This window comes from Stegodyphus dumicola, chromosome 10 (genome assembly GCF_044657685.1).
Source record: "Stegodyphus dumicola isolate Sdum_Otavi_A_Nest chromosome 10, ASM4465768v1".
Lineage (NCBI taxonomy): Eukaryota > Metazoa > Arthropoda > Arachnida > Araneae > Eresidae > Stegodyphus > Stegodyphus dumicola.
In genome coordinates, this window is record NC_140777.1 from 60,968,804 (window position 1) to 60,983,532 (window position 14,729).

Below are 14,729 nucleotides of genomic sequence, written 5' to 3' on the forward strand. Positions count from 1 at the left end.
TACAGTAAACTCGTGTCGAGCGAGAACTTGCGGAACGCGAATTTTTTATATACAGGCTCGCTACTTACGCCTGTACGCCCGCTATCTTGCTTGTTTCCATTTAATTAGCCCAACGCGAGAATTTCAACTATGCGCGGTTATGCTGCAGAGCGTCGTCCGCGATTTCATTAATAGTCCTTCCTTAATGACAGGTTTGAAAATTCATTTATTACAGAACTCTAAACATGAATTAAAGCAAAATCTCATCTTTGAAATTCTGCTAATTCTCGATAATGCTCCAGGGCACGGTGCTGAAACTCTCATAATATTGCAAATGTAGAGTTTTTATTCTTTCCACCGAACATCACTTCCTTAATCCATTCTTAATCCAACCAATGGATTAAGGAGTCATAAAAGTATTCAATTAAACATAAAGTATTATGTTTACATCTCTGCAAATAAACCACTACACCAGGGGTTCTCAACCTTTACTGATCCATGCACCCATTTCGTCGCTGCTGGAAGATAATTCCTCCCCTCCTTTCCCAAATTAGAAACATGCATATACATTTATTTCGATTTAGAAGGCCTTTTTAACGCGTTTTTGTAAATTAAAAACAAAGAGGAAATGTTGATAAATATCAAAACTTGAGTAAAAGTAGGTTTTTATGTTCATAAACTAAATCATTATTTAACAGGTAAATAAAAGGCTGAGCGCATTCTCCCACCCTGAAATCCCCCCCTTGAGAACTGCCTGTACGAGAAGAAAGAAAGAACGACGCGCCGTTTTGGAAAAACACTTCAACATAATATAATGCATAGAAATGATTAAACTCGCATGGGAACAAGTGAATTCATCAACAGTGAATGCTTGTTGGCGTCAGCTCTGGCCAGAAGTTATCAACAATTTTAAAGGATTTTCATCCAATGAAAATGAAGCCATGGAAATCGTACATTTTGCAAGAGCGATAGGAAGGACTGCAAAAGCGGCGAAGTATTTTCAGATTTGAAAAAAGGAGAAATCAAAGAATTAGTCGAAAAATGACGATCGCGAAATGTCAAATGGAGAACTGGATGATCTTAAAACACCAGCCGACAATGACAGCAGCAGTAGTGAAGGAGATAAAGAGCTTTTAAATCACAAGAAGTTAAATTAATTATTATAAAAGGCACAGGAGCTGTCTTACTTTGTAATGGAGATTGACTCGAACAAAAAAAGCACACTTAATGAAAGATACTGAAAAATTCATTCCTTACCGTGTAATTTTAAATTAGTTGCATCGAACACTGTCCCAAACAAAAATTACCAGTTATTTAAAAAATAATTTTATCATTTACCTACTTATTAAGCAGTAATAGAAATTCATTCAATTAACATTTGTTTCATTTTCCCCCTTTCAATTACAGTAATAATTAGGTTTCTTTAAATTATAGAGGGTGTGTTTCATATTGAATGGGACAAAAATAATAGTACAAATTATGTAATTGATTTATTAAGCCGAAACAAATTTATTCTGAAACTACAATAATACAAAATTTGTCTGGCAACAGCGAAAAATCTTTCGGTCACGAAATCGTCGGTAGAGGCACTTAATCAAAATGGCGCCAACAATGCAGAAGAAAGCGTAGTGTGTTTTGGAATATGCCAAAACATCATCACTTGTCATCGTTCAAAGATATTTTCGCATGCCGGCCAGACGGGAAAGTGGTTAGTGACTCTTACTGCCCGAAGGGCTCGGGTTCGAACCACGGAGAAGGCAGGGATGTAAATTGTGTGTGCCTTCATAGAAGGCAACGATGGCCCCATTAGGTGCCTCCTTTAAAGTGACCACCGCTTCCGACCTTAGTAATGGCCAACACTTATAATGTCTAGAGACCGCCACTGGGGGAGGGAAGGATATATTTTTCACGCGAAATTTAGTAAAGAACTATCGCATTGTCACAAGATCGAATGGTGGGTGAAGCGGTTTCAGGACACGGGCTGCTTGTATAAGAAAACAACCCCAGGAGTAACAGCAGCCCAAACCGAAGTGGTTGAAAGAATTCGTGGAGGTTTTTACGAAGTCCCTTAAAATCAACGCGTTGTGCGAGTTGAGAACTCAGTGGGCCTCATGTAAAATGGTATGGCGTATATTACGGAAACGTCAACAATTCATGCCATATACCTTTCAGATGGTGAAGACATTAAAGCCTTCCGACAGGCCCTTGCGTAAGACTTTCCTTGAGAATTTGCAAAATAAGCTGGAGGAATAAGTTTCTCGAACAGATTAATGTTTACGGATGAAGCCACTTTTCATGTTTCTCCCAAAGCTAATCGCCATGCTCTTCAGCTTTTGGGGGTACGGAAAATTCACATGGTGTAATAGAACATGAGCGTGATTCTCTAGAGTGAACGTTTTCTGCGCCATTTCCAACAGTTGTCTTTTTGGTGCTCTGTTCCTTCGCGGAAAAACCGATTAACGGGTGCATTTTATCATTTATTTATTCTATCAGAGTGGTTGTTTCCTCATTTGGAGGAAGCGGTTCCCGGCTTCATTCTCAAACAAGACAGTGCTCCACCACCTTGGTATAAAAATGTACGCCAACATCTGAACGATACTGTACCCAATCGTTAGATTGGTTGTACTGGGTCACCGAGATCCCACAGATGTAAGCCCCTTTTTCCCTTTTTTTTTTTTTTTTTTTTCCCGTGTGGGGTTTTGTTGAAGATAAAATGTTCGTGCCTCCATTTCTGCAGGACATACAGCAACTGAAGCAGCGGATAACTGAAGGGTTCGAATCATTAACAAAGGATATTCTATCACGAGTGCCGCAAGAACTGAAATACCACATAGATATTTGGCGTGACACCAGAAAGGCACACACAGAACATCTAAGGAAACTTGGATAACTATTGTTTCATTATAAATTTGATTTATCAAAATAAATGTAATTACAGTGTTCAAAGGTATGCTTCCTTTTTTCCATTCAGTATAAAACACCCTGTATATACCTTATTAACTTGAACTATACCTTACCAACTTTTTCCATAGAAAGTTAACTTTGAGGAACGCGATTTTGCCGTAGGTGCAATGTGTTACTGACGTAACCCTCACACTCGGCTGTTTAGCCCACAGCCTTTTTTAATTAAATTTTTTTATTTTTCATGATCTTTTTATTTTAAAATATTCGGGTCAGCAATTTTGATACGGTTGCAACACTGTAAAGGCAGATACAAAAAAGATAACTGGATAAAACAGATGAAAATTTTACTTCATCTATACAGAGGAGAGTAATAAGTGGAAAATTTTACCGTTGGGATGAAGCATTCTCTTTTATATATAAAAAAATCAGGTAATTGTCTTTTGGTTGCTTCTTCTTTAAGCACCATTTGACTCGTGTGAGCTTTCGTTTCACTCAAAATTTATCTAGAATGATTTTTAATTGCCTACATTTTAAAATGTTGCTAAAATGAGACTTGGCATTGCCATTGAAAATGGCTCATGCTGTAGCTTGCTGCTGTTTTAGTAGGGTAATAATGTCACTACATGAAAATTTTACATCTTACCTCATTTTGTGCATATTTCATGGATAAGGGTCATTATTTTTCTTTCTAACTCTTCCGAACACATTTCGTCTACAGTCGCCTTTTGTTGCTGTTTCTGAAGTTAAGAGTTCTTTCTTGTTGAACTCATTTTTAGGGAGTTCTCTAGTAACTTCTTCACATCTTCAGTGTTAACTTCCTAGTCCGTGGCTTAACCTACAAACATTCACGGTGTTATGCATAAAAGAAGTCTTAAGTGTCAAAATGCTAAATTAGTATTATGATTACATTAATTATTATGACAATAATTTGAAGATAGACTTATGATTTTTAATGATTAGCGAGTCCAATTTTATATTATTTTCATTGTCGGGGGGGGGGGACTTTTAGTAACGCGCCAGAAAGTCTACAGATGGAACTAATTAATTTGAACTTATGTATACAAATTTTATTGAGATAGATAACCTCTGATACGAATTTTTGCAATAAGTTTGGGCGTACGTGAAGATATTATGTGTTGTAACAGCTTTACATATTATTAAAATCTTGTAGTTTAAATAGTTGAACATTAAGGTATTTGTTAATGGCTTTTTTTTAATGGATTTGTTGTTTCACTATTATATTTTACAAATGATCATGTGGATTTAATTTAATTAATTTAATGTTAAGTATACAACATCCGTTGTGTATGATTGAACTATTCGTTACTACTAAATGAAATGCCCTAGGGTTAAAAAAACATTATAGTTATAACCATTGTCTTCATGGTATCAATGTTCATCTGCAATTTTTCTGCTGTTCGTAAATTATTTATACACTGACTACCAATAAGTATTTAGACACCTGTGATAGAAAGGAAAAACTAACTTTATTCAAAATCAATAGTTGGTAGAGCCTCCACGAGAGGTAATTACAGCGTGGACCCTCCGGGGCATACTTTCCACAAGTCTTAGTATGACAGCTAATGGTATTTTCTTCCACTCGGCTTGGACAAGACATAGAAGTTCCTTTACCGATTTCGCACGGGTAGTGCACCCCTGAATTCAGCGATGCAACTCGTCCCAGAGGTTCTCGATAGAGTTCAGGTCTGGACTCTGGGCAGGCCAGTCCATTCGAAGAACTCCATTGACACCATACCAAGCCTTGGTTAACGTCGAAACATGACAACTGGCATTTGTCGTCCTGAAAGTAACGGGTCCAACCCGTAAAACTGCCACGACGTAGGAAGCACATTGTCATCCAAAATAGTGCAGTAGGCATCGGAGTTGAGCATACCATGAATGGGGACCAAGGGTCCCAGCCCATACCAGGAGAAACACCCCCAGACCATAATTCCACCTTCGCCGAACTTGACTATTGGCACAATGCATTCTGGCAGGAGACGTTCTCCGGGTAGACGCCAGACCCAGACCCTGCCATCCGAACGGTAAAGGGTGAACCTTGATTCGTCACTCCAAAGAACCCGTTTCCACTGATCTACGGTCCAATTTCGATGTGCTTTGCACCACATTAAGCGAGCAGCGCGCTTGGACTTTGTGATCAAAGGCAGCAGCACGACCATGAAAACCAAGCAGATGTGCTTCTTTACGGATGATATTCATTGAAACAATACTCCCGGATGCCTGTTGAAACTCCTCGCGGATGAGGGCCATCGGTTGGGTGCGGTTCTTCCGAATTTCTCTGGACAGCACTCGTCGGTCCCTATCTTCCAGTTTCGTTGGTCTGCCAACTCGGGGCACATTTCGACAATCACCGCTCACCTTCCACTTCTTAATCACATAGGCCACTGTCGATTTTGGGTACTTCAGATCGCTAGATATGTCCCTTAAGGATCGGCCACATTTGTGATACCCGATAATTATACCTTTCTCGAAATCAGAGAGCTCCGAACTGCGAGGCATTTTGCATGCGACTAAAGCCGATGCTGTTTCCTACACGATATATACCGGCGGAGTCCGTGACGTACCTTAGGATCGCAGATATCGCCATTTGCATAGGTGTCCAAATACTTATTGGTAGTTAGTGTAGTAGAAAACACCCTGCCGCCTAACCGAGATAGTAGTTGGTGACTCTGACTGCCATATCAGAGGGCCCAGGTTCGAATCCCGGAAATGTCTTTGAAATAGTTTAAGGCATATATATATATACATATGCATATACATATATATATAATTTATTCACTTAAGAAATGTTGATATATTATCTCCTAATATAAATTTAGTAGAATGTATCAAAATGAGGTAAACCAGAAGAATGAAATTTAATTCTGAAAATTGTTTTTTAAAAGGAACTTGAATGTAAATGTAAAAACATTTTTTAAGGGGACTTGAATTTAGATCATGAAAAAGATTTTGAAAGGTATTTGAATTTTAATCATGATTAACAAAAATTCAAACTTTGAAAAAGAAAACTAATAAACCGAGTAATTATCGTCATTGATCGGAAATTAGTTAACTTTTCAAGGGGAATAAACCAACTCCCGTTCAATGAACAATAATTAATAAATGCAAAGGTGTTTCGTCTTTTACTCAAGTAAGAACGAAGATGCCCAAACTGGCAAATATAGTATATAGTATTATTCTATGCTTCTATTCAGGTTTTATAAAGCGAAGGAAAATACAGGTGAATGTATGGGCTGCCAAAGCATGTTATTTTTTTTTTTTTTTTTTTTTTTTTCTTTCTCTCTCTCGCTCTCTTTTTTCCCTCCATTTGAAGTTACTGTTATTTTATTTATTATCTTTAAATAATATACATAGACTTAATGTCAATTATTTTCATCATCTGAAATTAAATAGTTATTAATTTCCTCTTTTCTACTGATGCTGCTATCGCGCTATCATATCATTCCTATTCAGTATTTGAATATACAGAAGCTTCACTTTCACTATTCAACCTTCCGCTAAAGTATCTTTTTCACCTTGGCTTCATCCAAAGGTTGAATATTTGGAGTATCAATTAGAATATTGTATTTCTTGTTGTATTTTTACCATTAGCTTTTTAGCGCCAGGATCTGAAAATTTTAAAACTATTCGCATTGTTTTCCCCTTCCTCAATGTGTTGAAAACGAGCTCCTCTAAATTTTAAAATTTTTAATTCGTCCCTATAGGGGTCATTTTCCTCTTGATAACAGACAAATCTTTACAAACTATCTGCGAAGGTGACGCCGAACCTTTCCCTTGTAACTGTAACAACCTAATAAGAGAATCGATTTATTACAGCGAAGGAAACACATACTGTACGATTTCACTGACTCAACTGCCCATTCACCTTTTCCAGTTATTTATGGATGATACAAGGTCTAAGGAGTAGCAGAGATGACAATAAGAACGGGCGATATCCAAGTAGGGAAGTAGGAATGAAGATATCTTACTAGATATTATAATATTAGTATTTCTATGTAGCTTTGTTGGACTGTAGGTTTCTTTTAAAGAAATAATATTATGATAATTACGTATAGTTTATCCATAATTACTTTTCATTTTTTTTATGGTCTTACTGTCACCGCGTCCTTTGGAAATTATTCACGTTATTTTCCGTCTCGATTTTCGGCTGATAAAATTAATAGAAAGAAAAGGGCGGTAGAAATGCATAAATAGAAAGTCAGCTTATATGCCAGATATACTTAACATTACCGTTTATTTAGGTAAAATATCGGAGTCAGTTTATAAGCTAGACAATGTGGTGTGTCTTTACATAAGTTACATCTGATGCTGTTTTCTTCTGTTTCCAAAACTGACAGCTGTGCTAGAATATTATAGATTAATATACTCAGGAAACTAATATTGTTTAGAATTAATTAATGTATATGCTGCCTAACATAATCATTGATAGTACTGAATAATTATTATTTTTTCAAGGGTCAGAAGCCATTAGAGGAGATGTCAAATCACATGTCAAGTTGTGACATGCCTATGTCAGTCCCAAATTCATTTCCTTTGGACGCATCGGTGGATAACAACAAAGAATTTTGGGTGCACGAAGAATGCGCAGTTTGGTCCAAAAATGTGTATCTATTTGGACATCGGCTGAGAGGTCTGGAGGAGACAGTTTTACAAGCTGTTGATAAGGTATATTTCAATGTGCTGATATTTAATTAATCTATGCTTTCCAGTGTTTTAGAATTTCATTTTATGTCTGTTTAATATGGGCAATGTGAAATTAAAAATCGGATGACTGTAAATGTTTCAAACATAAAGTTCTAATGAGGAAAAGCATTTATAATTGAAATTGTGCATCTTCTTTTCTTAATTAGATGTTTGTATTATATGAGGATTTAAGGGTAACATGTTTTGGAATTTTTTGTCAGCTTCTAAAAAAGATATGAATCTTTCATTTAATCTGTTATTTATATTGTTCTTCTTATAATCAATGAAATTTTTCTACCAATACACGCGTGTGCAAAATTAAGAGAATTTCCAAATTATGTCTATTTTTATTTAAGTATTGAATCAAAGGTACTAATTATGCAAATATTCAGAGTCAAATACATAAGCATACACATGTGTGTCTGCAAAGCTGTGCTCCTAGAGGAGCTATTAACGCATGAGGGGTTTTCGGCAATTTCTGTGCTCGTACATGTTCATGACATTCACCGTGTTTCTCTCAAAAGTTGGATAAATTTTATAAGATATCAGCTAAAATGAGTAGCCGCCAGCCATAAATGTATGAATGACGGAATGAGATGAAGAATTGTCGGTAGATTTGGAGACAGGCCAGTCACAAGTGCAGGTAGCTACAGAGCTCAGTGTAATGCCCAGTGTCGTCTGCAATTAATGGAAAGTTCCATGATACTAAATCCATACTGAGAAGACCTTGATAGGGTCGACCAAAATCCTGATGCGGACAACATGCGCATTGGACAAGACTTAAAGCACCTTGCGTTTTACAGGTGAGTCAATATTCAGCCTGGACATTGTCGGCATAATTATATCTGGAGAGAGCATGGAACACGCTACCATCCGTCCCTTATGAGAAAAAAGGATAGTGGTGGAAATGTACAGTCAAAAGTCTTTAATCCGGACGTCCATAATCAGGAATGATCTATATTCCGGACCTCAAAGCTACAAACTTTCTGCAATGCGTTTACGCATGTGCATAATACGTTTACGCATGTGCGTTTAATGTATAACGGATGGTATAAGCTAAGCTAAAATTATCTAATTATCTATTTCAGTTAATGTTGCAGATAGCGTTGTTCCTTAATCTTCGAATTGGATCCGGCTTATTATTTTTTGCAGACTGTTAGAGCAATTTTATAAAAACTAAGCTTGAACTTTCGATTATGTCAAAAAGAGTTTCCAATTCTGGAGCTGCCAAAGGATCTACAAAGCGAAAGCATGTTTCAATGTCCATTAAACAAACAGTAGAATTGCTGCAAAAAAAATGGATAAAGGCATGAAGAAAGTGACAGACAGGTGATTTGTTTCTCTAACCATTCCGAAATCTGCTTATCAATTTCACGCTGCTCTGTGGGGGGAGGGGGGAAGTCGCGGCGCGCTATGAACTGGAAGTTGATCTGTCAGCACTATCCTCATCTTCAGGGCAGATGTTTTTATTTTATTCGGCTTGTAATTCATCACTAAATGTAGTGTTTCATCTCGATGTACACCGATATAATTTAAATAAATTTCCTCATCATTATAAATATCACGAATACACATCAAATAGTTTTCTCGTTGCAATTTTTTAATTTCAACTATGCGTAATGTATGCTTCTTAAATTTTGATACCCTTTAGATCAGAATTGCTCTTTATTTCATAAATTACGGTTTTATATTTTTAATTTTATAGTTTCTGCATGCCATCTTACCAGATTTAAACTGATGATCTATAATCCGGAAAAGCCGATATTTCGGAATCGCCAAAGTTCTGACAAGTACGGATTAAAGACTTTTGACTGTAATAGTTTGGGCAGGCATTATGTTGGACATCCTGCAATGCACAAAGGCGACTGATAAGAGGGGTAGAGAAGAGATCTTTGAGCCCCTATATTCGACTTTTCAGGGAGGGGGAGTTGATCTTGGGTTCCTATTAGTGGATGACAACGCTTATCTACGTAGGGCTCAACTGATCAACAATTACCTGGAAAGTGAGGATATTCGCTGCTTGGATTGGCCAACCAGCTCTCTTGATCTATAGATCGTGTCTCAGACGCTTTTGGGAAAGTAATTTCATCTTGCCATTCTCCCCCAAGAACCATTCCGAATTTGCAAACAGCCTTGCTGCAGGAGTGGAATCGACTCTTCAACAACAAGAAATAACACCTCTAGCTGATCGCCGTCAAAATTCACAGAGTTTCAGTGAAAATGTATGCTTGCTTTTTATTTAATTTTAATCTGGCATGTTTTTCTTTTATTCAATCTTTTTATTTGTTGACAGACTTACTAGATTTCAGCGATGTGATTTAACATCTGAATTCATGGGCTGTTTGTCAATTTAAACATACCTTTTATGTTTCTACACTGCAAAAAAATGAGAAGTGTGTTCTTCAAATTTTTAAAAGAAATTCAATGCTTACATACTTCTTATTTAAAAAAAAAAAAAAAATCTGTTATGATCAATTTTTTTTTTTTTTTGGGGGGGGGGGTAATCTAAGATACAAATTTGTATTTTATGTCTCATATTTATTTAAAATAATTTGTATTATGCTTAGCTTTGCTAATTAATTTTGTAACTCTATAAAAATTTGTTTTATAGCTTTGTTCAAGGTGTAAATTTCCAGGAGCTTCTTTAAGTTGTGCTAGTGACAATTGTCCAGAGCTCTATCACTATTTATGTGCTCGGGATAATTGTAAGTATTATAGGCCATATTTTCATAACCTTTTTGTACTGGGTATTTCTCTTTTTTTTTCCATTTATTTACTAGTGATTGTAATAAAACTCAGATAAAAGTTTTGTCATGTATCAGGCAAGTTCAGAAAGTAAATTGGCTTTTCAGAAATATTTTATATAAATGTTATTTTTATCAGATCTTACATGTACTGAAGAGCCAAAACATTGTGACACCGTATCTAAAACTTTATGGCTACTTTACCTAGCAGCGTCAGTGCATGCAGGCATGAACTTACTGAGCTCCTGATGTGTATCCACACACAAAACATACCAAATGTTGAAGCTCAGGTCCATCAGTTTGCTTGAATTAAGCATTGGTAGAATATTAGCTTTGAGGAGCCGTCCCATGATGTTCCATAAATGCTGATTTAAATTGAAATCTGGGAAATTAGGCAGCCTGGAAAGCAAGCTGAATTCTGAGGCAGTATTAAAACCATGTGGACACAATTTTGTGGCAAGAAATGTTAGCCTACTGTATAAGGTATTTCTCCTACCTTCTTAGCATGTCTTCGTGGTGTGGTGGTCTGCACGCTGGGTGCGTATTCCAGAGGTCCGTGGTTCGATTCCCGGCGAGGTCAAGCAGTTCTGATTACTGGAATGACCCATTGCCATGGTGGAAAAACCGAATGCCATCGTGGGTGTAACTAGTCCAGAGTGACATTTATCTAATCCACAGTTTTCATGTTTTATCTATGACAAGTGCCTGATTACCTAAAAATCCCTGACAGCATAATTGAACCACCATCAGCTCGAGTTTTTGATGTCATATATAGTTCCAGTAGTAGTTCCCCAGCCAACCAATAAATTCTAATCCTGCCATTGGTTAGATGCAACAGAAATCAGGTTTCGTCTGACCAAGGAACACGTTTCTATTGTTGAATGGTTCAGTTATGATATTCAAATACTCACTGCAAGTGTAAACAAAGGTGATGTTAATGTTAACAACAGAACCATGGTGAGTCAGCTCAAGTGGAATCTCATAGCTAACAATGCCTGTTGAATTATGCGTTCTGAAACATTTCTGCTTTGCCCTTATTTAAAAGTAATTGGTTAACTGAGCATCCGAATGGGGCTGATGGCACTTTATCTAGTATAATAACAGCTTATGGGACCCATTGTCTTTGATGTCGGCTGGATGGCCAATATCTTGCCATCTACTGCTCATTTTACCCTCAGTAAGCCACTTCCTGTATTTGCTGACTACAGCAGTATGTGAACAGCTAACTGGATTTACCATTTCCGAAATGCTTCTCTCAAGATGTCAGACCATGCCATCTGATAATGCCGGATACAGGAAAATTCCAGATAGAAAATGCAATGCATGATAGAAAAGCCTATGAAAACCACCATCTAACATGTTAGCGTGGATATGAGAAGCTTACATTTAATGTTATGCAAGATTTCGGGAAAACAATTTATTAGTCGAAATATTTTCGTAGGCCTTACACATATGAAAACAAAATATGTTAGATTGTGAAAGCCTGTCATCCATAAAAAGTGGTGTAAGTTCCACAAAAATGCATGCCATTCATTCTGATAGAAATTTGAAAGAATTGATTAGCCTTTCTTTATTTAATTAAATAGTCAAGAAATGCAAATTAAAGATATAAGCTTATAAAAAAAAACTTACGTCGCTTGTCATAATTTTTCGCAGTCTATCATCATATTCATTTCCAAATCAATTCGCATATCGTGCCCATTAACACATACTTTTCTTACTTTCATACTTTGATGCAATGATCCCCAATTTTAACTTCTGCAACACATTCACAGAATAGAAGGGAAAAACAGATAAATAGCATTTGACTTATCTTAACGTATCAGTAGTTAATCGAGTTAATATGGAACAGTGGCGAAGATCTTATGATTGTATTGTGATGTTATGCTTATTCCATTATTGGTGCTTAAGTGCTAAATTACAATGTTTGGCAACAATTTTTTGTTTATTCCAACTTTGCAGAAGGAAATAAATTTGGATTTATTCTTCACAGGATCTTAAAGTTTTTTCACTTGTGTGGATTGGTACAGTAATTGTTTGCACTTTTTTGCCATTTTGTTCATTCTTTGCCATACTAATTCTTCTTTCTACTTTGCCAAACTGAATATATTTGAATTTGCCTTGATTTTAATAATATATAAATTTTAATTAATAAAATTAGTATTACCTAAGTATTGAAATATCGAATAAAGAAAGGCTTATAACCTGATGGATGTCAGCCTTGTTAGATTGAATCGTCAATAATTATTACTGTATTTATTCATTTGTATTTAATTCAGTATAATCTTAATTTTCAGTTAAAAAAATTACCTTAATTAAATTTACGGTAGATTTTTCACACACATTTATTTCTACAAATAATCTAGGTTTAATAACCTACAATTGTATGAATTAAATTATTTTAATTCTAGCTTCGTTAGCGGTAGATTTTTAACTGCGGTTATTCATATAATCACTTTTACATGATGCTTTAAATGGTACAATGAGAAATTTAGAGGGAAAATACCAATTATTTTTCAGTCTTGGCCAGAGTAAGAAAGGATACAACTCTCACACACTAGAAGACAGCTTGAAATCACTGCGTAGTAAATGGCTGGTGGGAAAATCACAGCTAGCTTGATTGTTAAAACATTTTTATATCTGAACAGGAACTGTTTGGTATACATACATTTTTTCTTAATTAGTACAACACTAGGGATGCTTAATGACCCACACTTTTATACACACAGTTATATTTTAGATAGAATGGAATTAGAATGGAAGATACTGCTGAGCGGCAAGTAGATACTAGGTAAGCGACAGAAGAGTGGAAGAAAAGAGTGTGCATGATAGCTGGGTTATTTATAAACTTGGTTTCTTTGTTTGAGTTCTGAATGATAACTGGATAAAAGCCCACAACAATGCAGATCTCTGCAAGGAAACAGTGATGCCAATGTTGATAACTTGAAGAGAATTGTACTTATATTGAAATTGGAAATTGAAAGGACTTACGGTAGGTTGGTTCTGCATATTCACAAATAAGCTAAACTTATTCAATTAATCACATTTATTTACAACTTACATAGCAAAAGAAAATAACATTCTACGAAAACGTATCACGCCATGTTTCTGCATGCTAGCAATAACAGTACACGAGGAAGACTAACTCACAAGAATCAGTTCACTTCACTTGAGAGAAAAGTACAGAGTTTAGTTGCAGTTTATACATGAAAACACAAACAGTTAACGTTTAAAAGTTTGTTACATGGTTGCTGCATACTCCCCTCCCAGTGGCAACGATATCGTACAGGGAAATGAACATGACGCCCAGAACATGTAGTCTTGGGTTGCACCTATGTTGCAGGCTGTGCTGAATTTGTGATATCAGATGGACAATCATTTGATGGAGTATCTGGGTTAATTGGCAAATTATGTACCACAGTGCCCTGCAAATGGTGAGGTGAAGTTAGTGGTGGAGCGATTGGTTTATGCCTGTTCAGAACACAAGCTGGCTTTACACGATCAATGGATACAGGTACAGTTTTGCCATTTATGTCTAGTTAAAAGACCTTTCTGTTCTATGAACAACTAAAAATGGTCCATCATAAGGAGGTTGAAGTGGGCGTCTCACCATAGCATGACGAAGGAAAACATGGATAGCTTTGGCTAAATCACGGTGTATAAAGGTTTTGCTATCACCATGGTTCTTGGGTGGTATGGGGCAAAGTGTTTGCATATGTGCACGTAAGTGGCTGACAAAATCTGTGGGGTCAACCGGTTGTTGAGCAGGAACCAGGAACTCCCCAGGCAGAGGAATGGTGGTGCCAAAAACCAAATCTGCTGGTGTGCAACCTAAATCTTCTTTTAAAGCAGCTCAAAAACCAAGAAGGATCACAGGAAGGACTTCAGTCCACCGCTAATTGGCATGGCACTCGATAGCAGTCTTAAGAGGTTGATGCAATTTCTCTATTAACCCATTCGACTGGGGGTAGTAACTAGTCATTCTGGATCTTTGAATTCCCAAGTGCTGAGTAAGAGAGTGAAAAAGTGAAGCTTCAAACTGACATCCTTGGTCAGTTGTCACAGTAGAGAGCACTCCATACCTGGAGACCCAGCATGTGAAAAATGATTCTGCAACAGTTTCAGCAGAGATATCCTTGAGTGGTTGAGCTTCAGGCCATCGAGAGAAACAATCAATTAAAGTCAAGCAGTAAGAATAACCATTTGAGGGAGGGAGATGGCGTATAAGGTCCAAATGAACATGGTCAAATCTTTGGGAAGGCTCCTTAAAACTTGCCAAAGGATCTTTTGTATGACGATGAATTTTAGCCTTCTGACATGGGATGCAACATTTGGTCCATTCAGCTATATCCGATAACATTTTAGGCCAGACAAATCATGACCGCACAATGTGTTGTG

The 14,729-nt window shown here is 36.6% G+C and overlaps 1 protein-coding gene across 1 annotated transcript in view; it reads left to right on the forward strand.

The window, feature by feature from the left end:
- LOC118192872 (uncharacterized) overlaps positions 1–14,729 on the forward strand; it is a 408,484-nt gene that overhangs the window by 379,791 nt on the left and 13,964 nt on the right. The window contains exons 5-6 of the mRNA XM_035363899.2: positions 7,360–7,569; positions 10,199–10,292. Of these exons, the coding sequence (XP_035219790.2) occupies positions 7,360–7,569; positions 10,199–10,292 (304 nt within the window). The remainder of the gene's footprint in view (positions 1–7,359; positions 7,570–10,198; positions 10,293–14,729) is intronic.